The following is a 24,804-nucleotide window of genomic DNA, read 5'->3' on the forward strand; positions in this document are numbered from 1 at the left end:
TAGCATGCGGCTTGGTAACACAGTATAAAATATACAATAGTGATTTGGATCCATTGTTTCAGAATGTTTATTTTCCATGTCCAGCTTTAATCCCGATATAAAATATACAGAAAAGCACCAAAACATGTAATGCATGTGACTGTCAGTTTACCCATAGAGGCCTTCACCACAAATACTGTTCACTTTTTTCATTTGTGTTCCACAGACATGAGTAGAAAATATAGTACATGAATATAGTGTATGAAGAACTATTACTTTAACTGGTTACAAAACTGATGTGATCTTAGCTATAAATCTCCCGCTTTCAAAACTTGCATTGACAATAGTCTGTAATGGCCAGGACTGCTGCCAGAAACTTTGGTCCATGACTTGCCAAGTATGCAAAGTAGCCTACTGAAGCGGTCAGAGCTCCCTAAACTGTTTTTTCCCCTATCCCCCCCAAAACAACTGTACCTGTCTGTTACAACCAAAACAATAATTACCAATGCATGTTGTGCAATTAGGTTGTTGAAATGTTTCAATTCAAAGAAAAGGATTATAGTAATTCTGTGATTTAGCACAGCCAGGGGCCAATTGGATCAGGTTTTATTTTGGTCTTTTCTCTGCGTAATGCTGCAATCAGAGGGATAGCAACAATGCTCTTGTTGCATAAGAGATTAGTTGTTGTGTTATGATTGTGGATGGAGTCTTTGTGTTCTACCAAGAACACTACACAACAACACTGACCAAGAAATGCTCTCAGAGCAGTGAATACACAACAAGGATGTGGTACAACACACTATTTTAAAGAAGCTAACGCAACTACTGTTTCTATAAATTCACTAATTATCTTACAGTGCATGAATCTGAACTCAATGGTTTACACTGTTAGGAAGAAATGTTGCTTTTCTTACAAATACACAGGTATATGTAAACATTTACACCAGTTATATCCAACTTTACTGTAAGAAGTAACAACAGACCATGTTGTGAATGCAAAAATGCAGGTTTATAATATAAAACCATAATGCTACCAGTATACCGCATAAGAAATCATTACCACGCAGACCTCTATCAAATCTTGGACACATCATAGACATGAGACATTAAGAGATTTTGAGGGTTTTACAGATGACTTCCGGTGGTCAAGAAAAGTGGATACATCGCCAGTCCTTAACATGTCTTCTGACGGCAACGCTGTTCTTAATACTGCTGCTGACCTTCAATCAGATTCACTTTGTCTGAAAGTTCATCAAGTGAACAGAAAGTCAAGGAAATTGATTTTTTTTTTTTTATGTTGCGATGTTTACCACTTCATGATGACACCATAAAAATATGCAACTATACCGCAGACTCAAGGTTTAGATTCAGATTCAAATTATTGTAATCCAAAGCACTAATAGGAATATAAATATCATTGCAACTGTCCAAACTAGTGCCTATGTCAGCTATTTTTATAGACACAAAATGTAAAGCAAATATTTCTGTCACACAATCAAAGTCTTAAAATCAAACTCAATGTGTGGATCTTGTGAGATGCAAAAGGATATGTTTTCTGCTCAGCTCGTGAATGGTTGACTGTACTTTTTTCTGGAACACAATCTGAGCTTCACACATGCAGGCGTCTTGGGTTATTTCACTTCTCATTTCCTCTGAAAGAATGAGAAGAAATATGGAGAAAGTGAGTGGTGTTTCACCATGTTTAGTAACACCACATTTGGCTGCTTGGTAGAAAGAGCGACACAGCTCTTCAAATGTTTCTCTTTGCAGGTCGAAAGTAGCAGAAAGTAACACTTTTTGACACCCACTTCGAGTCAGAGTTGATGTTCAATATGAGCCTTTGCCTTTCCAAACATCATCAAGGTGACAAAATCATATAAATTTTAGGTGTTGCTTTACACATTATCACAATGGATATTGAATCAATAATACACCCGAGATTATGTACAATTATGATTTCTCTTTTGTGAGTGAAATTAGAAAATATAATCAAAATGTTTCAGTCACTTCAACTAGTTAATCATAAAGTCAGAAGATCCAGTGTGGTTAGCTTTAAGTAGGATTTTAAGACATGTTAATTATTTAAGCAATATACTCACATACATGTAATATACCAAATCACTGAAAACATACAAAAAACAGACAAAAAACAAATCAATAGAACCATTTTTTTTTTGGTCCTTTACTGAGACCAAACTCCACAGCTAGCTCACATCACAACCTCCAGTGCCTTAGCAGTCCCTCATTCCTTACATCAGCACAGCACACTTTTATGATCTGTAAACTGTGCTGTAAATGGCTGGACCAGTAGAAGTGCAGTATTGCTTGCCGCTGGACACAGTAGCTTTGGTTGCTGTCAATTACAGACTTTTCCACAACTGAAGAATGCAAAAAGAAAGACATAAAAGGTGTGGTAACTGTTAGAATTAAATTAACACATTGTAGGCAAAACACCCCATCAGTGTTATAGACTTGACCATGCTCCTACCTGGAGCACTGCACTGAAATTTACGTGTGGACACAGATGGTGAGGAAGTTCTTTTTCTTTTCTGTGGAAGTTGGCAGTTTTTGCTGTGACTCAGACTACATTCACAAAATATGAGTAATTTGTGTAGGGTGATGGGGTTACAGACTTAAGGTGTGTGTGTGGGGGTGGGGGGTGGGGGGGTGGCAAAACTTACAAGTAGCTCCTTTAAATCCTGTGCTGAACTATAAATCTGTTCCTACACTGTAGGTGTCTACAAGGAATCCAATGGGACATCTCAACAAGAAAACATACCTTAGAGCCCTTTAGAGTACCCAGACCAACAAATGTGCATGATTTGCACATTTATACAAATGTGAACACAAAGTGCATGGAAACTCTTCCTGTCACACACAAACCTTAACCTGGTTAGGTATTGAGTCAAGAGAATTGTGTGAATCATGGCACACTCTGAGACTTTGACCTCTGGGGGTCTTGAGGTTCTCTGTAGATAAACAGACCATAATCCACTGCATAGCCTTCAGAGGAAAGACAGCTTTTCAGTTCCTCTGCTAGAGGGCTGTCATGTTGCGCCAAACCTGCTTGATGCAGACAGTGGCAAAATGAACTTTTACCTATCTAGCTTTACAAGACATGAGCTGAATTCCTTGTGCCAGGCAATATATAGTAAGCATAGTCTACTGTCTAGAATGATCTGTTCTCTCTAGGCAGTCTGGACATACCACTGTATGGAGTCAGCAAGCAGAGATGAGGTTAGGTTTGACTGGTACTCTTCACCTCTAGGTCTAGATTTGTGTTTGTAAATGCAGTGTCAGAGTCGCAGTAGCTTTGTGTATGGACAAATCAGCTTTCATACAAAAAATTAGACTCATCATGCAAATTTCAGTACTACTCTGTGTAGTAAATGATCAAGCCTATAGACCTGTTTAAAGGGCAAATATATCTATATCGGGCTGTGGATTATTAATAAGCCAAAATGCATTAACATGAGGAAAACTGGCATCTCACCTTACATCATCTTGCATAGTTTAGGATGATTTGAGAATGGCTTTTGTCAAGTCAAGCACATGGACCAACCCATCTTTGTTAAAGCCTCTTCAAGTACCATAAGGAAAGAGCATTCAAGGAGCCCCTGGCCAGCTGTTGAAACCTTGGCTGATACAGTTGTTTGGAAGATACATAGAAACCATATCCATGTGTGCAACAGTTCTTGTTAGGTTAGAGTCAGGCTGGCACATCAGTCTGGCTGAGCTCAATACTTGTTGCAATAGATGATAATGCTTTGAAGCTCAGGGTTTGGTGAGAAATGCTGGGCTACGAGAACATGTGCAACACAGACAAGCTAGGATTGAATACACAGACACCATCGTGTATATATGAAAAAGTTCTTACGTGAGCATGTTTTCTGGTCTGCATTCAACACATATCCCACTCGACACTGGCAGATAAACGAGTCATCACTGTTGACACAAATGTGCTGGCAGTCATGTCCATGGGCACATGCATCTGAACCTGAAAAGAAACATTTCCACATCTGACTGACTTAGTCTATCACTGTACGTTCAGACCGAAAGGCGGCGAGAACATCAAAGTGACCAGAAGTCATTCAGCATCTCTTGGCGGAAAGCAGCGGCACGCCCGTTGTCAGCATGTGTTGAAACCAGAAAGTGGAGTGTGGAGAACACTAGAGAACACAACCCCATCCTTTACGACATGTATCTGTCCGCTTACAGGACATGACTGGACAAAGGTGTCTGACACTGCAGGTGTTCCAGGAGAGTTGGTGAAGTGTAGACTATAATATATTTAGTGAAAATAGAAGGGAATTGCATGTTAACTAGCACCATAGCATGCAAAACATTGTTGCTTGACAACTTGATGCGATTCAGTCAGTAACGCGAACATCGCTCATTTAAATCATTTCATGAGGTTAACTTATACCCTACTTGTGGTCAGTTGGCACGAAGATATGGTTGGCATGTCTGTTTGCTTGAACAAACTTGTTAGCTGTCTATTACTTCTACGTCATCTACGTTAGCACACCCACAAACTTCAACAGCGTCCTTGACTGTGGAGTCAGAGCACTTTTTTTTCGCTCTCACCACTATCAGTCTGAACATACAGTCAGTCAAGGACCGCTTTATCCACTGTGAACCCCATGCCTATTGCCATTTTCTCCATTCTTCTCAGTTGTAAGAATCACCATGGTTGATTCAAATATGCTGGCAGTTATGTCCATGAACACATGCTTCCGAGCCTGAAACAAGACACTCCAAAAACTGACTTGATAGCTCGACAAACCCTTGGCTATCATTCCCATAATATTCATGGAATCCTCTGCCAAACCATGACATGCATGTGTAGAGCGTAATACAACAAAACATCTTGAGATATTGTAAAAATGTTGAAAGGAATCATTTTCTTACGTGAGCATGTTTTCCTATCCATGTTCAGAGCATATCCCACTCGACACTTGCAGATGTATGAGTTCCCATTGTTGATACATATGTGCTGGCAGTCATGTCCCTGGGCACATGCATCCAGTCCTGATCCTGAAAAGAAAAGCTCACACTTCAGTGACTTTGTTTTGGGACATTCAAAACAATCACTTGGCCTTTTTGCAGAGCCTTTGGTCACAGTTCCCTTTAAAAGAAGTGGATCCCACAATGATGTCAACCCATATATTTCAATATACTCAGTCTCGCATATCTCATTCACACAGATGAGAATGATGGATGATATAAAGTATGGTGTGTCCACAAGACAGATTGCCTCATCAGCCCCTACTGTCCAGATGGAGTCTTTAAAATTTTTGATGAACCAGTCCCGTTGAGATACTTTGAAAAGTGGTGCTATCTGAGATGCTGGATGACACCACTGACACCAAATATGCATATTGATACAATTCAGGTGCTTACGTGAGCATGTTTTCTGGTCTGCATTCAACACGTATCCCACTTGACACTTGCAGATATACGAGTCATCACTGTTGACACAAATGTGCTGGCAGTCATGTCCATGGGCACATGCATCTGAATCTGAAAAGAAACACTTCCACATCTGACTGACTTAGTCTATCACTCAAGGACCCCTTTATCTATTGTGAACCCTATGACTATTGCCATTTGCTCCATTTCTCTCAATGTCTGAGATAGGATTCAAGGACTGAGCTAAACTTCCCAAACAAATTCAATCAACAAATTCAGCCAATACTTACTTTACACTTTCAGTCTAGAAAATAACAGTGAAATCCTGAGAACATCTGTTAGAAAGGTCCAAGTTCTTACGTGAGCACGTTTTCTGGTCTGCATTCAACACATATCCCTCTCGACATTTGCAGATGTACAAGCCATCAATGCTGACACAAATATGTTGGCAGTCATGTCCCTGGACACACGTATCTGAACCTGAAAAGAAACACTCCCACAGCTAACTACAACAATCAAAGAATCCTTAGTAAGTAATAGAACCTGTGATGGGAATTGTGGTCAAGCACTTTTGAAGCAAACCCTAGACACTTGAGCACATCCAAAAGTAAGCTCTAAGTTCTTACGTGAGCATGTTTTCATATCTGGATTCAACACATATCCCACTTGACACTTGCAGATGTACGAGTCATCATTGTTTACACAAATCTGCTGGCAATCATGTCCATTGGCACATAGATCAGAACCTGAAAAGAGACCTGGACATCAAATGTCCACGTGTTATGACAACTCATTACAACATACAAGCAGGGATTGCACTGATGCAGCTTCTGTCTGGCTGTAAGTCCTTTTACAATCGATGCTGTCTGTCTCCCAAGCATCCAACTTATTCATCCTAACACCAAATTGCTGCAGGTGTGTTCATTAGCCAGGTGTCCAATTTTGAAAAGAGACACTCCACAAAGTATCAAGGGGCACTTGTGGAGCTTATAATGTGGCATCAATCTCTTTACAATATATTTAAATCATGGCTATCTAAACCATACCTCTGGTTCTATCAGACTATTTAACATAAAGTCACTACTGACAGACCCAAACTATTGAGGACAATGAACAAGAGCTGGTATGTGCTCTATTAACTCTTGTTATCAAAAGTAACATTTTGGGGGCTATAATATTATTACTACTAGCATTTTTTTAATCCTCCAGAGGAAGACTTTAAATGTAGTCAAGCACATAGAGTAATGGAATTTGATAGGAATCCCGACACAAAGTTAAAAGTTGAGTCTCACTAGAGCATGTGTTCTGGTCTGCATTCAACACATACCCTTCATGACACATGCAAAGGTAAGAACTAACATTGTTGACGCAAATATACATTCAAACATGAAAAGATACACTCACTACTCTAAGTGACTTAGTCCAGTTACATCTATCATGGATAACCTAAACGCTTTTGGAGCTTTTAATGGGTCACCTTCCAACTTACAAGTTATGTTAGTCATTGCTATGTGCATCAGTCCCAGTCGTTATTCAAAATGAATTCACAACCAACTTCTCTTAACTATTTAGAACAATCTACATAAGCTAATATGCCCAATGTACAGAGCACAGTGCTTCACCAGCTCCAGTTGTCCAGATAAACTTTTTGTTAGATGTTTCTGGCAAACAATAATCCTACAGAGATTTTTCAATCCTCCAAGTAATGGTTTCTGTAGTATTTTGTCAACCGCATAAATTGCAGAGGTAAGAAAATCCTGGTTCATACATGAGCATGTCTTCTGCATCCAACATCTATACTTCATGGCACTTGCAAAGGTAAGAATCAAAATTTTTGACACAAATATGCATTTTTGCAATCATGCACAGACACTGCACTAAGACATGCATATTGGTCCAGATAATAAAATATCAACCACATAATTTCTTTTGTAGCATTTAGTCAACTACCTCAAATATTGGAATTTGGTGGGACACCTGTCAACCCTGACATGCATATAAAATATATAGGTAAAATTCAGGGTCTTACGTGAGCACGTTTTCTGGTCTGCATTCAACACATATCCCTCATGACACTTGCAAATGTAGGAATCACCATTTGTGACACAAAAATGCTGGCAGTCATGTATCTGGTCACATGTATCCGAACCTGAAATGAGACACCTCCACAGCTAACATTCCACCATCAGGGCCGACCATTATAAAATATGATGCCCATGGCCCAAGTCCTTTTCTACCTCTATCCAGGCATGTACATTTTTTTCAGTTTTGAAAACTAGTGACACTGAGACATGCATATCATAATGTGCAAGTTCTTACGTGAGCATGTTTTTAGATCTGCATTTAACATATATCCCACTTGACACTTGCAGATATAAGAGTCCTCACTGTTTTCACAAATGTGCTGGCAATCATGTCCATGGGCACATGCATCAGAACCTGAAAAGAGACAGGTCCACATGTAACTGACATCTCATGACATCAGTTAAGGTGAGTTTGAAATGTTGGAGCCTCTGTCTGGCCACTGTTCCTTTAACTACTGACGTTAACTTTGAGTACATCAGTCTCCCAAGTCTCTAAGTTATTCAGGCTGACCTAAAAACAATTGAAAAGTGCTCAGAACAAACCGTATTATAAGTGAAAAGAGGCAGGAAGAGAGTGTTTCTGTCCAAAATAACTTTCAACTCTTCATCATTCACAATTGTAGTATTTTCTTATTCAGAAAAACCCAGTCCAGTCCACATGAAAATGTTCAGTTCAATTCAAAAGCAAGATCTTGTCATTTCTGTATTCAATTAACTACAAAAGTACACATGCATATCAAATCTCATGCAGCATGCATTGTGGTCTGTATGTAATTTGACCATACGCTCCAATGAAAAGATAAAGGTGCTTACGTGAGCATGTTTTCTCGTCAGCGTTCAATACGTATCCCAAACGACATTTGCAGATGTAAGAATCATCAGTGTTTACACAAAAATGCTGACAGTCATGGCCCTGGGCACATGTAGTTGAACCTGAAAACAGACACTCCCACATGTAACACACTCAATCTAATTACATCAGTCAAGCACATTATAGCCAAGACTTTAAAGGGGCTATTTGTATACTATTTGCTTCACCCATTGTTGTGTTTACAAGACAAGATGTTATAATACGCCCTCTGAGCAGCGCTACATCTTCAGGGCAGATTGGAGGCTACAGTGAGCTGCTATCGGAAAGTGACGAGATGGACTAGGGCTAGCTGGTTAGCATGCTAACATTAGTATAAGAAAAGACGTGATAGAGACAAGAGTTAACATTGACGTTGCTTTCCACTGTTGGAGACAGCTCTTGGTGAGTAAAGGAATGAAGTTTGATGCTGAACTTGCAACACTTCTTCTAGACTGGTAAGTAAACAGCTGTTAATGCTAACGTTAGCTATGTAGCAATAGTAAAACTTACAAATAGCCCCTTTGGTGTGCAATCAATTCTTTTGAAATTACTGTCTATTTTCTCAAACTCATACTCATGATCGTGCATCAATCCCAGTTTCCCATTTTATAGTTTTTCGAATAAATTAAATATTCATTTCTGCACACTGAGATAAAAATAAAGTCTTAAAGCTGTTTTGGCAAACAAAACTGTGGGGATTCTTCAGTGCTCTGAAGGCTGGGTTCAGAAACCTGAGACACTGCAGCAAGAAATGACATGAAACCAACTGTAAGGGTTCTTACGTGAGCATGTTTTCTTGTCTGCATTCAACACATATCCCTCGTGACACATACACAGGTAAGAATCGCCATTTTTGACACAAATGTGCTGGCAGTCATGTCCCTGGACACATGTATCCAAATCTGGAAAGAGATACACCTACATGTGACTGATAATCGCTGAGGTCAACAACAAGCTGTGGAACACTCCTCAGGACAACATCATAAAAATGACCCGCTACTAATTCAAGATGAACTAAGGATTCACTTCAACTTCAAAATAAACTAAATCCAAGCAGCAACCACCACAATGAAACTGATGCCAGTGTGGAAATGCCTTATGGTAAGTTACTGTAATGGCTTCCATGATGGCTCCAAGAAAGCTTCAACAACATCAAAAAAACTGTGAGAATGCCAAGTTTTCTATTGGTACAAAATGATTTCATCAATTCCCAAGTCAAGGTATTTCTACAGATTTTGTTTCAGTACATCAGAAAATATAACAAATGTAATTTGTAGAAAATTTGTGTCATCATACAAATATCGAGTCTACTAGTAAGGTCCAGGTTCTTATGTGAGCATGTTATCTGGTTTGAATTAAAAACATATCCTATTCTACATTTGAGGATGTATGAAACATTAGTGCTGACACAAATCATCCCTAAGAACATGTAACCAAACCTGACAAGAAAATCTTCACTGACATGAAGCTCTTATTGTGGAAGTCATTATGGAGCTTTTGATTGCCAATTGTTAATGTTCCAGTTAATATAATGTAAAGTATCTCCTGTTTAGTCAAGCAAAACGAGACACACAGCATAAGATGACCAACCAGCTCTTGCTTTGTACATGAAGGTTACAGCTATACTTGGAAAAAACATGAATTAATTTTGAGGCCATAAATATATTTAGAAATATTCATTCATACATAACACATACATGTGGAACCAAACAGCAAATTTTATCAGTATTTTTGTTCTTACGTGAGCATGTTTTCTGGTCTGCATTCAACACATATCCCACTCGACACTTGCAGATGTATGAGTCATCACTGTTCATGCATATGTGCTGACAGTCATGTCCATGGGCACATGGATCAGAACCTGAAAAGAGACACTCCCACAACTTACCAACTCAGTCTAATTAAACAAGTCAAAGAAGCCAAGAGTAAATTGGTAAATAAAAACAGTTTTATCCATGTATTTCCATGGATAATTATGGTTGGAATTATGGTTATGATCTTGTACTGAGCTCAGTAAGATTGGTGGGTGAGAGAGCTATTGATGGTGACCTTTGGTTGACGGGTTGTTGCTCTTACACTGCAGTGCACAGGGCCTTGTTTTGCCTAGGCTGACTGTCATCCTTCTCAACTTAGCAAGGGCATTTGGCGTGAAGCAATAACTCTAGCTAACTCACTGAACAGTGACAGTCAGTCAAGCCTGTGATCTGGAGAAAGGATCCACTTGTCCTTTCACCTCCTGCTTAGGCAAGAGTAGCAGCCTGGGCCCAGTGGAGGGTTTAGAAACTTTTGAATGGGTGAACAAGACTGGGGCACAGGTTCAGAGAAGGCAGGCACAATCTGGAAATTAATAAAAAATGTTTTAAGATTCAAATTTAGAGCACTGGTCTTGGTCATAATAAACGGTTTGATGGTTATTTTGTTTAGTCAGTGTAATAAATGAATGCCAAATAAACAACTTAAGATAAAATAACATCAGTAAGTAGCTGCTGTGCTGTCATTTTGTATCAGTTCCTGGTTGTTTTGTATGTCTTTGTAAATGTTTTGTGTCTCTCTGTGGTCATTTGATTGACAGAGGTTCTGATACTATCACGCCAACTACCTATCATCTCTTTACTCTGGTAGAGGGTGGAGATCTGGCCTCTACCAGGGACAGAGCCACTAGTTACATGTCAGGGCTCAAGCTGTCATGCTCTTGTGACAGCTGGTTAAGTCCTGCCAGAGTCAAAGTGCACCATCACTGTATCACTGTCAAAGAGATGGGTTGCTTTTCCTTTTATCATAAATGATGGCCATAACTATATGCTCAGTTTCATTCTTGGCATCCATCCCAGTCTTTCAAGTTTTATGATCATTCAAGCAATATTACCTGCCCTAATATATTTTTGCACCACATAAATTCTGATGTCTAAGTAATTAAGATACTCATATATTTACATTTAGAGTATGGATTGAATTAGTGTGAAAGTCTGTTTGACTTCATTCAAGAAAATAGATACAATGGACAAATCTGTCACATGACTTCCAGTCTGCCTTGACACTTATTCAAGATCTGGAGTTTCAACAACATCTTATGACGGTGTATTCTCAACTCAATCTTGGGACAAAATATCTAACTTCAGGGTTTAGACTTTTGCTTGCATGAGTTCATTTATTCCAACCTGTCACATGTCACGTTTGTGTCTCTCATCAATCCAGGCCTTCATCATGCCCTGCTTATTAATTTGTACTGAATAGTTTGCCCTAATCTATTTAGGGCAACCCAAAACATTGGTAACAAGAGATGGTATGCAGTGTGGCAGCACAGTATGAAATGCTTCACTAACTGACATTCAAAAGGATCTTCAAAAGCTTAGGAACTTGGAATTCCAAGGCTCCATCTAAATTCTTACTTTAATATTTTATAAGTTCAACATTTCCACCTCTAATGAAGCTTTCCCCATCTAATCCCAAATCACAGTTTAAGGAAAATACGGTCAAAATATAACTTTTAGCCATGTTCAACTTTTTCGACAGTAGTTTTCAAATGGTGAATCATCACAACATCAACATCACAACAGAGATAAAGATTCTTACGTGAGCATGTTTTCTTGTCCGGGTTCAAGACGTAGCCCGAGCGACACTTGCAGTAGTATGAGTTGTCACTGTTGACACAAATGTGCTGGCAACTGTGTCCCTGAGCACATGCATCCAAACCTGAAAAGAAACATCCCAGTGTCTGATTGGCTTAGGACTACAGTTAAATTGATCTTTTTTTTTGTTATATGGATATTGGTAAGTTGTAAGTATACACTGATTAATCGTGCACATTTTTATTTTATCATTCGTGTTGTTATTGTGATTTTATTTTAGTTGTTTCAATTCCTGCATTGTTAGTAATGGAAGACATTTAGTAATTAATCACTTTGAAATGTTAAACTGGCTTTTGAATTTAAGTCACCTGAAAAACTTTCCATCTTAATTTTCCAACAGAAAATTCCATGCAGAACAGACCATGCAAACACAAAGTAGAACGCAGGCAACACTTCATAATAACTATGTATGTAGTTGTGACGTCACTCTTCTAGACGACAAAGGCGGTCTCAGTGAAGCACAGAGGTTGGTTGAACTCACCCCTCAGGTTCAAGCTGTCAAGAGCATGGTTTTGAATTGGAGGAACTAGAAACTAGTCTTGATTTTTGACAATTTAGACACCAGGGAGAGTGTTACATGAAAGAGGAGAAGTGTAAATATAGACATTTTAAAAATCCATCCTTTACTTGAGTAAAATTACTCAAAAGTACGGAGCCCCAAAAAGGTCATGGTGTTCCTCTGAAATATTCCCTCTCAATAACTTGCATTCCCCCTGATCTATAGAAAAAGGCCAAGCTGTTGCCGCATGCTTGTCAGTGGGTTGAGCTGTGGCTGGGGATATGGTTATTGCTCAGACAATAGCTGCAGCTGTGCTTCAGTTACCTCCTGATGTATTTACATTAGCTAAGAAGGAATCGTGATGCCAGATACTCATGCTTCAAATATAACAGGTGTGTCACCAATACACACCAGTTCAAAGCTCAGCCAACCTTCCTCTATTGGATCAGAGTGGATGCAAAATATATTGCAAAGTAACACAATATATTGTGCAGGACTGCAGATGAATTGTGAGGGAACAGAAAAGTTTTTGTGAGAGAATGCAAAATGTATTGTGAGAGAATGCAAAAGTAGTTCTGAGTAAAATGTGACTTTTGGGGGCTCTGTACAAAATAATTTGATAATTACAATTTTATTTTGAAATATTCCTCCTTCTTATATTTCCAACTCTGCTATAGAAGTTTTATCATGGCAATTAGCGGTTGGCCTGTAGCCTAGAAGCATTAAGTACAAATAAATGTACATTTAGCAGGAAATATCATCATATGTCCGTCACTAGTGCTTTGTTTAAAGGAACAGCTGGACTTCATGTTGTCACTGTGAGGTCGCCAGAGACACCAGGAAGTCACTGCACCAAGCCAAGAAATGATCTTGCACATAATCTCTGTAGAAGTTGTTGTTTTTACACTTTTAGATTAGATATAACGTGTTAACTATTAAGCTTTGAATGTGCTGGTAGGCAGATTTTGTTACCTTCGGACAAAGCCAGGCTAGCTGTTTCCTCCTGTTTCCAGACTTTGTGCTAAGCTAAGCTAACTTGCTGCTGGCTTCTTAATGAACGGATAAACACCAGAATGGTATCGATGGTATCTTACCTAACTTTCCTGCTAGAAAGTGAATAAACTTTCCATTGTCTTTTTCTTTCAGGAATATCTAAAGATAATAATGTTTATGCAATCATTCAGAAGCTAATTTAAGCAACTAAGCGATTTAAGCAAGTGAAATTTCCTGAAGAACATAAACTTTTCCACTCAACAATACTTTAGTCATATTTAGCGCCAAGCTAAGTTAGTTTGTGCCTCGCAGTGGCCGTTAAATGTTGGCAGAAGCCAAAATCGTGGACCTGGGCAGCTAAGCACATCTTCAGGTAACTGAGCAGGGCACGCGGAAGGAGGCACAAGATAAAGCGCAGAGTGCAAACAGCAGCGCGCTCCCTGTGAAGAGTATAGGCAGCATCATTTTAGGTTTCAACCATTTCTGAGTATTCAAGTACAGAGACTTTGCTCTGAGTCAGCAGATCAACCAGTGATCAGAGGCTTGTCTTCTTCTTTAAGTTGGTTAGTACATGACTTATTGTACATTGTATTGTACATTTTTGACTGCGTTGATACTAAACTATTTTTTTCACCATCTCCATGGCAACAGTTAGTAAACATTATTTTGTAGGAAATGCAAGCACAGCAAGTGGCAGTAAATCACTTACTTTGCCTTTTTTCTTAAAGACTAAAGAAGAGGACCGTTTACTTTAGAATGGAGATTCCCTCGATGGTGCTGCCCATATACTCACAGGTGAATTTAAAAAGATGGATCTGACATACCGTTGTTTCCTTTATCGTCATTTTCATTATTTATTCCATTACCGTCTTTCCTGCCATCTAGGCCTAGTCCATAATCATCAATTCCACCATTTATTGGCATATCCGCACTCCCATTATCATCATCCTTACCACACAAGGTTTCCCTAAACTTGGAAGTGAGCTTCTCTATAACACCATAGGTCTCCACATAGAAGACATGGTCATCATGTGGGGGACTGGCCATGAGGCGGAGGGACATCATATCAGCTCTGTCTACTCCCACCGCGTAGATCTCAATCCCAGACGCACGAGCCGCTGCTGACACCTCCTCCACTTTGTCCTGGGGCCTCCCATCCGTCACTATGATGGCCACTTTGGCAATGTTCACAGAACTAGCTCGGGCCCCTGCCTCTGCAGTGAATGCTTTCTCCATAGCAGTCTTAATGGCCATGCCTGTCATGGTGCCTGAAGCGAGGGGCTCAACACGGGCCAGTGCCTGCTTCAGGGAAGACTTGTCAAAATACGTCTTCAGTAGAAACTCAATCTGTACTGTGCTGGCGTAATTGACGAGGCCGACTCGCGTGGCATCGGACCCGATCTCCAAGCTGTCCACCATGTCTTGCAGGAACTCCTTGGCCTTCTCAAACTCAGCAGGACGTACACTGCGGGAGCTGTCTATGATGAAGACCAGGTCTATAGGCCGATTTCTGCAGTTGGATCTTGTTGCTGTAAAAGAAATAATCGTTTAAAACAGATGGATTCAAAAATGTATTTTACAAGGTTTTGGGATTGTAGCAACATTAGTAAAACTGTTATTAGTGCTGGTCTTTTCCTAAAGCCTGCATTCACACAGTTAAGTTGTTATTACAACTGCTACATGCAGCTAGCTCTAAAGCTAGACCATAGCTGGAGTGTGCCTCAAAAATGGCGGCTATAGAGATACTAGATGTGGACTGCAAGAACTGTGATTGGTTGGCATAAGTTGGTTGTGTTTTCTCCCACAAGTTTCTGATGCTGGTGGAGATTGTTCAGAGTAAATACAACATGAGACAATGTGAAAAATACCTGTCTGTGCTGAATAGTTCCATTATGAGTAATGAAATGAGGCAGACCACCAAAACAATGAAAACACAGTTTCTGGAGGTTTTATGATGAAATGATGATAGGGCCTGATCATGTATGAAACCTCCCTTTAAGTGTTGCTGTGCAATTTGACACTGAACTATAAAATGCGGTAAAATTGACATTTCATCCAGTTTTATACCACAGTTTTACAAATACACTTTTTAGATTTCTTTGTTTTTAACTATATATTTGAACTGGATGAAGGATTTCAGTCATTGGATGTTTGGATCTTCAATTATCAGAGTAATAAGCTAAGCAAACATTAGCATCAGCTTGACTCCCAGCCCCTCTGAGTCGGTGATTTTTAACATTAAACTGCTTTAATTAGTGTTTTTTTGGGGTTTTTTTCTAACCAAATTTCACCGCTGGGTCACTTTGTTTTGGAGAGGAGGAAACCTCTGCAGATAATTCAGCTCCTGAATGTCTGGATCAGAAGTTATCAGAGAAACAAGCTGAGCAAATGTTAGCAGCAGCTAGGCTAACAGCCCCTCTGATAGGTCTTGTGTCTGTTGCACAGCATCGGAGAACACTGATAGTTAACGTGAAGCTATTCTATTCAGTGTTTTTACCAGATGTAATCACGGGGTTCGTTTGTTTTGGAGAGGATGAGACCTCTACGGATAATATCCTGAACTACTGACACTGAAGGAATCCTAGAGAAGCTAACTGCAATGATGGCAATGGTGGTGAAGACAACAACTCTCATGATCCCACGCTACTTTGACGTCACCAAACTCCGTCTTATGTTATTGTTATACAAAATGACATGTTATGCGTTTAAATATTGCACTGTATGTGGCCTAATAAATGAGAAACAAACTTTGTAGGAGAAAAATACAGTGTGTTTGGGGGCTATGGTTACTTTTAATTTCAATTATATATGAGATTTATGTGCCAGAAAAGTCACTCCACAACTCTGCAGCTGTCTTTTTTGGAGTCAGTTGAGAAAGTGTTAGTTATGGCTACCTGCACCAGTTCTGATGGATGCAGGAGAGCCACTTGAGTCTTTAGCAGGCTGCCAGGATGCAAATGGTGCAGCACTGTGATGCAGCTGTGGAGAAAGCTTGCTTTTCTTTGGCAGTGGGCGATGGGCAGGCTGATAGCGATAAAACCTGGAATTACTGCCACCAGCTTTGCCAAGGGAAAGGAAAAGGCAGAGGGAAAAGCATTATAGCAGTTGTTACTTGGGTTAAAGGCAAGTAAGCTAAGATGCTGCATGGCAGGCGAATGAAAGATAATTAGCTTGATAACACTTTCCATGTGAAAGTCACTGGAGGGAAAACAGAATGCACTACAAGGTTTTAGGGCTGTTGTTGAAGACATCTTATATAGTCTGATCTTTACATTTAATGGCACAATAAGAAAGAAAAACATTTAATTGTGCCACTACATTTCTTAACCTATATATGGCTCCAAATGTCATATGTCTGTTCTCAGTTTTACCATTAAGTTACATTATATTTATACTACATTGTACTAGTTTATATTTTAATCACATAACATCTTTGTATTTTCTTGATACAAAATGAGCAAGATGTTATTTCCAACTAAGGGAATATTACATATATTTGAGACAATTACAAAAACAGAGGCTTAGCTCTGTGACAGGAATGTGATGGTGATGCATGTGAGGTAGAAACTGGATGTACACTGGACACACATTACAGTACACGTAGTCTAATACTAAATCATACCGATCCTCCTATTATGCATTATAATATGGTTTATTTAAATAAGAAAAAAAAACTAATAAGTGTTAGATCCATAGCAAATTTGTGTAAGGCATGACAAACACATGGATATCAGATGCGGGGGAGGAGGTAGCAATCCCTACATGTACCAACCTCCGATGATTGTGGTCCGGCTCTCCTGCGTCAGGTAGTTGTTGGCACCTGGCCGGACACTCTGCTGCTGCTGCTGGAAGCCTCGGTTAGAGTAATCTCCCAGCTGGACCTCCTGAAAACTCTCAGCACTTGCTACTTCGTCAGATGTTTGCTCAGTCGATTTGATCTCAAAGTGCTGACGGACCCTTGACGGGACTTGCGGGGACACTCGTGAGTTCAAAGGACGAACTGAGTGACTCTGTCGGTGCTGGGAGCGAGGCTGTGGGAAAATTCCCAGAGTTCCCGATGCCAGAATGCCAATGAAGCAGAGCAGTCCCCACGTTAATGAAGTCATGTTGCCTGCACGCAGCTCCCTGTCCCTCTCTGGGTGGCCTCTGGGTGTCCGACACTTCAGCTGAATGTAGCCTACTTATACGATCTGGTCCACGGCCCACAAGGCGTGGGGAACCAGAGGCCCAATCCAGAGACAGTTGGCGTGAGTGCAGGAAGGAGTTCCTCAAGTGAGGCTGGTTTCAGAGCAGCTGTTAACGTTTCTGTAATTCTGCACTGACACTTAATTCATTTGATTTGCAGGACTTCATATTCACCTTACATTCACAGACATTGTTTTTTATTATACATATATTATTTGATCATTTATTAATTATGAAACAACAATATTAACAATATATGGTGTGCATTTACATGTTAGACTGTTATAGTAGACTTAAATCAGCAATGCACTGGAGGGCTATAGGTAGGCCTATACAGGTGGAATGTAACTAAGTACATTTACTCAAGTACTCTACTATATTACAGTTTTATACTTAAACTCCACTACATTTCAGAAGCAAATATTTTGCCTGTTACTTCTGTACATTTAGTTAAGATACTTGTAAGATCAAAATTTTCATCATCAGCCGCAGCAGTAGCAAAATATAGAATATAACATGATGCATTGTTATAAATGAATCTACCAGCATTATATAATGTAGATAAAAACTTGCTCCACCTCAACCATTAAACATAAAAAAAACAATCTAATCAAATTATGAATGCAGGGATTTTACTTTCAATGGAGTCTTTTTAAAGTGTAATGTGACTTTTAGTTAAAGTTAAAGATCATCAATACTTCTTCTATCACTGGCTATAATCATTTTTCCTGAGAAGATGTTAATGTTTCATGCATTCAGAACCTTTACAGTTTTCCAAATTTCTTGACAGTTCATTCATGACTTTGTAAAACAGCAGCCTCCAACATTTTCATCAGCAGATGGAGTTTGCTCAGATCTCATGTAGATGTTAAAATTTTCTTCTATTCTGGGAACTTGCAGGACTTTTTGTCCAATAAATAACTATTTATATATATTTATCTACAGCGTTATTGCCTCTAGGTATGGAGATTGAACAAATGACATATACTTCATTTAACTAAAACACAAACATTTGTAAAGCACATTATACTAAGTGAGTGCAGTTTATATGTAGTATGCTGCCCTCTCATGGCCTGCAGTGCAAACTGTGCAAACTGTTTTCTGGGTCATTGACCTGAATAATAGAGACATGGGATGATTCAAAATACAACTGAAGATGGGAGATTGTAAAAACTGATAATGAATCATACATTACCATGAATGAATCATCTTCTGTGAGCCATTCAAATCACCCTGTGGTTCTCGTGCCAATTTATTGTTTTGAGGATGTGTTAGTAAGAGTAAGGATTTTGCATAAAGTTACAGATTCTGTCTGACAATGCAAATGATCTTGTGTGACTTCCCACAGGGGGAAGTTACATGAGAGCTGTTGTCCAGGAACCTGCTCATACTGTAGCGAGAGGAAATAAATGATCAGATACTACTATCTTGTCTCTGTGTATCCACAATGTTCTTGTCATGGTTATTTGTCAGTGTTATGAGTGTATTTCACTCTTGTTCGGGGGAGCATGGTCTACTGCGTGCATACTCTCCTGGGGACATCATCATTGGAGGACTTTTCCCTATTCACTTAAAAACCAACAGAACCACAGCAAACGGACCAATCTCCTGTAGCGTGTAAGTATGGCTTCACTGAGATTAGTCTGTTTAGCATGACCCATCACAAGAATGAATTCATTCAGAAATTTCATCTGTCCTTTGTCAATTTTTTGCAGCTATGACTTCCAGATGTTCTTACGCACTCAAGTTATGATATACGCCATCAGAGAAATAAACCAGCACACAGTGAGGATTCTACCCAACTTCACCATAGGATACGACATCTATGACACTTGTGGAGATGTTGGCCTGGCCCTCAGAGCAACACTTCAGCTGCTGAAGAACCAGTCGGACCCTCAGAGATGTTTACTACCTGCAAACATTCATTCTGCTTTACCTGACCCCCAAACAAAGGTGGTGATTGGTGAGAGGTATTCAGAAGTATCGATAGCTGTATCACGAGTTCTTGCTCTGTCATCAGTTGCCCAGGTTTGTTCTCTCTGATAATTACGACTAGAAATACACACAAAGCTATAATTATTATGTTTTTAAACTTAAATGCCTCACTGTTGCGATCTGCATGCAGAACAATTTCAACATGACTTAATTCCTGTTTGCTACAGATTAGCTATGGATCAACGAGCGAGGTGCTCAGCCAGAAGTTGAAGTTCCCCACTTTTCTGCGAACAATATCCAGCGATGAATATCAGACAAAGGCCATTGCTGAACTGGTGAATCGGTTTAACTGGAAAACAGTAGCCATTGTAGGAAGTAATGATGAGTACGGGAAGTACGGCAGCGACCGCCTTGGGGACACATTCAGAAGAATGGACATCTGCGTTGAATTTACTGACATTCTGCCTAGTTACTTTTTCCAGAACGATTCCAGAACACACGCACGGCTGGCTACTCTGGTGAGCAAAATCAATAAATCCACTGCTGAGGCCATCATCACGTTCACCAAGGGCAGCAATATTGAGATCATCATGGAAGCAGCTATTAAATTAAGACTCAACAGAACTTGGATTGCAAGTGACTCGTGGTCCACCTCTCCAAAGGTCTCTGCACTGCCAGGCGTCGAGTTGGCCGGGCAGGTTTTCGGATTCATCTCTAAGAGGAATGAGGTGCCCGGTTTTAAAGACTACATCATCTCAATGTTCAACAGCACGATCAATGACATTCTTGAGGATTACCTGGTTCAATTTCCACTTTGTTCCAATTGGTCAGAAGAGAGCAGAGAAAATGACTGCACAGTACCAGACGACCAAGAGCGGTCCAAGCACTGTTTGCACCCAAGGTGCTTGGCCAATTACATTGACCATGATGAATCATACAACATATACTTAGCCGTTCAAGTCATTGCTGAGGGTCTCAGACGTTTGCTGAAGTGTGACAACCAACATTGTAAACGTAACACCAAATTTACAGCCTCGGAGGTACAGTAATAATATCTTGCTGAGATATTTTACATTGCTCCTATACAGTATGTCAATAGCTCAACAGTTTTGGAATCCCACTTATTCGCTTTCTTGTGGTTAGATGAGAAGATCGATACCTTTCTCATGGCTGTCAAGTAAATATGAAGCTATACCCAGCAGCTGGATAGCTTAGCCTAGCATTAACACTGGAAACCAAGGGAGAAACAGTTAGCTTGGCTCTGTCCAACAGGAAGAAACCCCTGCTACCAGCAACTGTAGAGATCACCAATTAACATGTTGTGTCATTTGCAGAATCCATACAAAATCCAAAGTGTAAAAATGACAGTTTGCATTTTTTGAGACAACATGTCTTTACTCTTTGGTTTTTGTATGGATTAATAAGTAAGTCATAACATATTAAGTGGGGGTTGTAGATATTGATCTTTTCATGTGAAATGCTGCAAAATATTTGAAACTATTATTTAAAATGAACTAAAACTAAAAAATGTTTTTTTTGTTATTGATAAAGTATACCTCTAATATTCTACTTATACCACAAAGTTAACAACATTCTTGTATACTTTATCCCTTATATGACACGTTTTCTGTTTTATGAGTTGTTGTTTCACAAGTAATAGAAGTAATTATAGAAAATGTTTTTGATTTTGTTGTTGTTGGTTCATGTTGTTGTGTTTTGTTTGTTTCCACAGCTTCTCAAGGAAATCCAGAAAGTCAACTTTACTGTGAACTCCACACATATATTCTTTAACACCAACGGAGACCCCAATTTAGGATATGATATTGTATATTGGCACATGGACATATCCACACGGCGCATACACATAAAAACCATTGGAGAATACTGGCCAAATGAAAGAATAAAATTCGCAGATTGGCCATATATTGTTCAATATATGGCCAATATGAATGTAAGGTCAACGTTTCATCATATTTTATTATTTCCCAGAATAATTTATAAATATAACATTGCACTGATTTTGTTTTGTCCTTCAAAGGTAACTGTTTACAATTGCTCTAAAACGTGTAGCCCTGGGCAAGAGCTGAAACAGCAAAGTAAACAGTGCTGCAAGGATTGTGTTCCATGTGCAGACGGAGAGTTTTCCCGAGGAAATGGTAAGTGTTTTATCACAAATCTCAAGAAATAAAATCATTTCTATGGACGAGTGAACAGTCCCATTCTCATATATAAAGTACTGTCTTCTAAGAGGAATCCTATCATGGAAATATTACTAAGAATATCACATTTACTTCATAGGGGAGAGTTGGGAGGTATGTGTTTTTATGATCTGTAGCTAAGAGCGTACAAAATTGTAACAATAGTTAAGAAGGAAATTGTATTAAAAAGAATATTTGAATAAGGATTTATCTTCATTTATGCATTATTAACCATTTGAAAACCTGTTTTGCTCTAACAATGTATAATGTTACACTTGAAATGTTAATATAACAAATTTTACATCCCCAATCACACATTTTGAGTGGAATTAGCATTTACCAAAATTATGGTAAACATAACAAATGTTGCATCTCGTTTTCAAGACGCTCTATTTTTTAACCAACCAACCTAAGATCCACATGTACTGTTCTTTTCACTCTTACCACTGACATATTAGCTAATAGTCTTCTGCATCATGGCAAAATATACCTTTATGCTCAATGGGTGATTTAAGTATTTGATGCATCTTTTTCACCTTTTTTCAGTTCACAAACGAAAAGCAATAACAACAGCAAAACACAATCCTCTCTCTTTTCTGACTCCACCTCCACTCAATAATTTTTGTACAGTTCCTAAATAAGGAACTGTGTGTGTCGGCATGTGTTTTGACCGTACCTCTTCTCCTCTACTACTGAAGTCATAAACCAAACTGAAAGTGTTATTTACACCATGTTTTAAGATGAGAGCAAATGGAACTTGAGGCAACAGGTTACAATAAACAAAATCTGCTAAAACATTTCAAACTTTCATCTCATGTGTGAGAGGCATATTGACTTTGATGTTAAGGTTTTATTCTAATTGTTGCCTGCCAAATGTGTAAGGACAGTTTTACATGAATTTGCAAATGTTGGATAACTTTACACATGACCGTATCGTGAGTGTGACCCGATGCTGTGTTTGGGTACTTCCTCATTTATGTGAAACAAAATATTCTACATTTCAGGAATTGAAAGAAATCTATGATTTGTGCTGAATAAGCAAAAATATTCTTGTTTTCCATTTCTTTGTTTCCACCTGTAGGTGAGGAGTGTCAGAGCTGTGGTCTAGAGAAGTATTCGACTCAGCAGAGGGATGAGTGTTTGAACAAAACTCTTGAATTCCTGTACTGGACAGATCCCTTTATTATCATTTTGAGTTTGTTAGAAGTATTCGGGATTATTGTGACCATTGTGTTTACAATCCTGTTTACAGTCTATCGTAACACTCCCATTGTGAAGGCAGTTGGAGGCTATTTGTGCTTCTTGGAGCTTTTTTCCCTGCTCGCCTGCTTCAGCCTTACATTTACCTTCACAGGAAGGCCCACTAAGGTCTCCTGCATGGTGGGCCTGCCCCTCTTCGGCATTGCTTTTTCCCTCTGCATCTCCTGCATTCTGGCAAACCTGCTCCAAATCTTAGTGGGCTTCAGCTTTGAATTGAATAAAGGATCCTGGCTGAAGAAGCTCAATAAACCATTGGCTGTGGTGACCATCGTGTCTGGGATCCAGCTTGCCCTGTGTGTGCCATGGCTGTACTATAAACCCCCATTTCTAGACCAAGAGATATTGAGCATGACCATTCTGCTGCAGTGTGATAAAGGCTCCACTAAGTTCTTCATAGCCATGTTGGGCTATAACGCTTTCTTGGCCCTTATTTGTTTCATGTTTGCATTCAAAGGTAAACAGCTTCCAGATTTGTATAAAAATGCGAATTTAATCACCATCAGTATGCTGCTGTTTTTAATCATTTGGATCCTCTTCATCCCCATTTATCTCAATTTGGTGGGGAAGTACAAACGAGCTATAGAAAGTGCAGCCATACTCATCTCTAGTTACAGCATCCTGGGCTGTCACTTGGCCCCTAAATGTTACATAATGCTGTTCAGGAAAGAGATTAATAATGAGAACGCCATCACTGAATACATCAGGAAGCATTATGAGCAGAGAGACATGGCTGTGGTCAAATCCTGATCTCACACGCACATGCAAAAAAATCTTCGCAGGTGCTGGGTAACTATTATCTGCAGAGAAATATGTCTTTCCGTGGTTGAAATCATAGCCAGTGTCTCTCTCTCTGACTACTTTAACATGTGTTTGTGCCCACGAGAAGCTGGGTTAGACCTGGGCAGCAACCATCCTTATTCGGTTCACACATTTGAATAACTAGAGTATCACTACACTCTATGTACTTCATGTATTTGTGCTTCATATATCCTGAAGTCCTTGTTGTAGGTTTTTCACTACTCCTTCTTCACTGCTGTTACTACCACTGCTGCTAAATGAAAAAAAAAAAAAGATTAAAAATAAACTGTAGTGTGTTTGCAAGGTAAATATGCTGTAGGTGTTTTGGGAAGTTATGTGGTTCGCTTGAACTTTTTACCCACCTAAATAATTTATGTTGTCCTTTTTGTGTATATATTTTTTAGATAGTTTTTAACATTGTTTTAACGATGTTACCAAGACATAGTTTAAACATATAAACATGATAATCAGCTGTATCTTTACGTATCATTTTAAAAAAATCAATTGTTTGGTTAGGTTGGGCTTGTGGCTTCTGCCGCGGTGGATTTCACTACTTATATTTAGTATTGTGATTTTTTTTTTTAAATTAGACTTAGGTTATGTTTTTGTCAATAAAGACATTTTTTTGGAGAAATGCTCCATTATGACTGGCTGTATACTGTGAATAAGTTTAACTTTAACTCTCTTTGTTCACTGTATGGACAATGCACAAACACAAAGAGCTGTCTCCAGCAGCGAAATGTCTATCTAACCTGGTACACTTTTTCAGGGTTTATAAACGTATTTATTGTAGAACAGTCCAGGCGACCTCTGTGTGATCTCATGCAGAGCTGTGATTACTAAGATGTATCCTTAAAATGGATTCTTGTGTGTTTCAACATAATAAATCACAATAACAAAATACCAGTTTGACTTATAGGTTGTCATTTGTAATAATACAGTCAAAGAACAAACATAATTGCTGACTGAATTAACTCAAACT

At 39.1% G+C, this 24,804-nt stretch overlaps 2 protein-coding genes across 2 annotated transcripts; one reads left to right on the top strand and one right to left on the bottom strand.

The window, feature by feature from the left end:
- Nucleotides 1-13: 13 nt before the first annotated feature.
- Nucleotides 14-17,580, bottom strand: matn3 (matrilin 3). Its single transcript, XM_022750732.1, has 7 exons — nucleotides 17,219-17,580; nucleotides 14,354-14,975; nucleotides 11,899-12,023; nucleotides 4,891-5,010; nucleotides 3,857-3,976; nucleotides 1,530-1,631; nucleotides 14-1,235 (listed from the first exon to the last, which is right to left on the bottom strand). Exons 1-7 carry the CDS (start codon nucleotides 17,550-17,552, stop codon nucleotides 1,183-1,185), a joined length of 1,476 nt encoding a protein of 491 aa, XP_022606453.1. The 5' UTR covers nucleotides 17,553-17,580; the 3' UTR covers nucleotides 14-1,182.
- Nucleotides 17,581-19,049: 1,469 nt separating this feature from the next.
- LOC111226082 (G-protein coupled receptor family C group 6 member A-like) lies at nucleotides 19,050-23,771 on the top strand. Its single transcript, XM_022751175.1, has 6 exons — nucleotides 19,050-19,248; nucleotides 19,347-19,659; nucleotides 19,794-20,606; nucleotides 21,299-21,517; nucleotides 21,605-21,722; nucleotides 22,846-23,771. The coding sequence occupies exons 1-6, from the start codon at nucleotides 19,079-19,081 to the stop codon at nucleotides 23,769-23,771; spliced, it is 2,559 nt and encodes an 852-aa protein (XP_022606896.1). The 5' UTR covers nucleotides 19,050-19,078.
- The last annotated feature ends 1,033 nt before the right edge of the window (nucleotides 23,772-24,804 follow it).

Source organism: Seriola dumerili, unplaced genomic scaffold (assembly GCF_002260705.1).
Source record: "Seriola dumerili isolate Sdu_G_001 unplaced genomic scaffold, Sdu_1.0 BDQW01000149.1, whole genome shotgun sequence".
NCBI classification, from domain to species: domain Eukaryota; kingdom Metazoa; phylum Chordata; class Actinopteri; order Carangiformes; family Carangidae; genus Seriola; species Seriola dumerili.

Coding starts and splice junctions, on each gene's coding strand:
- LOC111226082 (XM_022751175.1), top strand. CDS start 19,079: ATGTTCTTGTCATGGTTATTTGTCAGTGTTATGAGTGTATTTCACTCT. Junction 19,249..19,346: donor GGACCAATCTCCTGTAGCGT/GTAAGTATGGCT, acceptor AATTTTTTGCAG/CTATGACTTCCAGATGTTCT. Junction 21,518..21,604: donor AATATATGGCCAATATGAAT/GTAAGGTCAACG, acceptor TGTCCTTCAAAG/GTAACTGTTTACAATTGCTC.
- matn3 (XM_022750732.1), bottom strand. CDS start 17,552: ATGACTTCATTAACGTGGGGACTGCTCTGCTTCATTGGCATTCTGGCA. Junction 5,011..11,898: donor GGACAAGAAAACATGCTCAC/GTAAGAATCTTT, acceptor TTTCAGGATCAG/GACTGGATGCATGTGCCCAG. Junction 1,632..3,856: donor AGACCAGAAAACATGCTCAC/GTAAGAACTTTT, acceptor TCATTCTTTCAG/AGGAAATGAGAAGTGAAATA.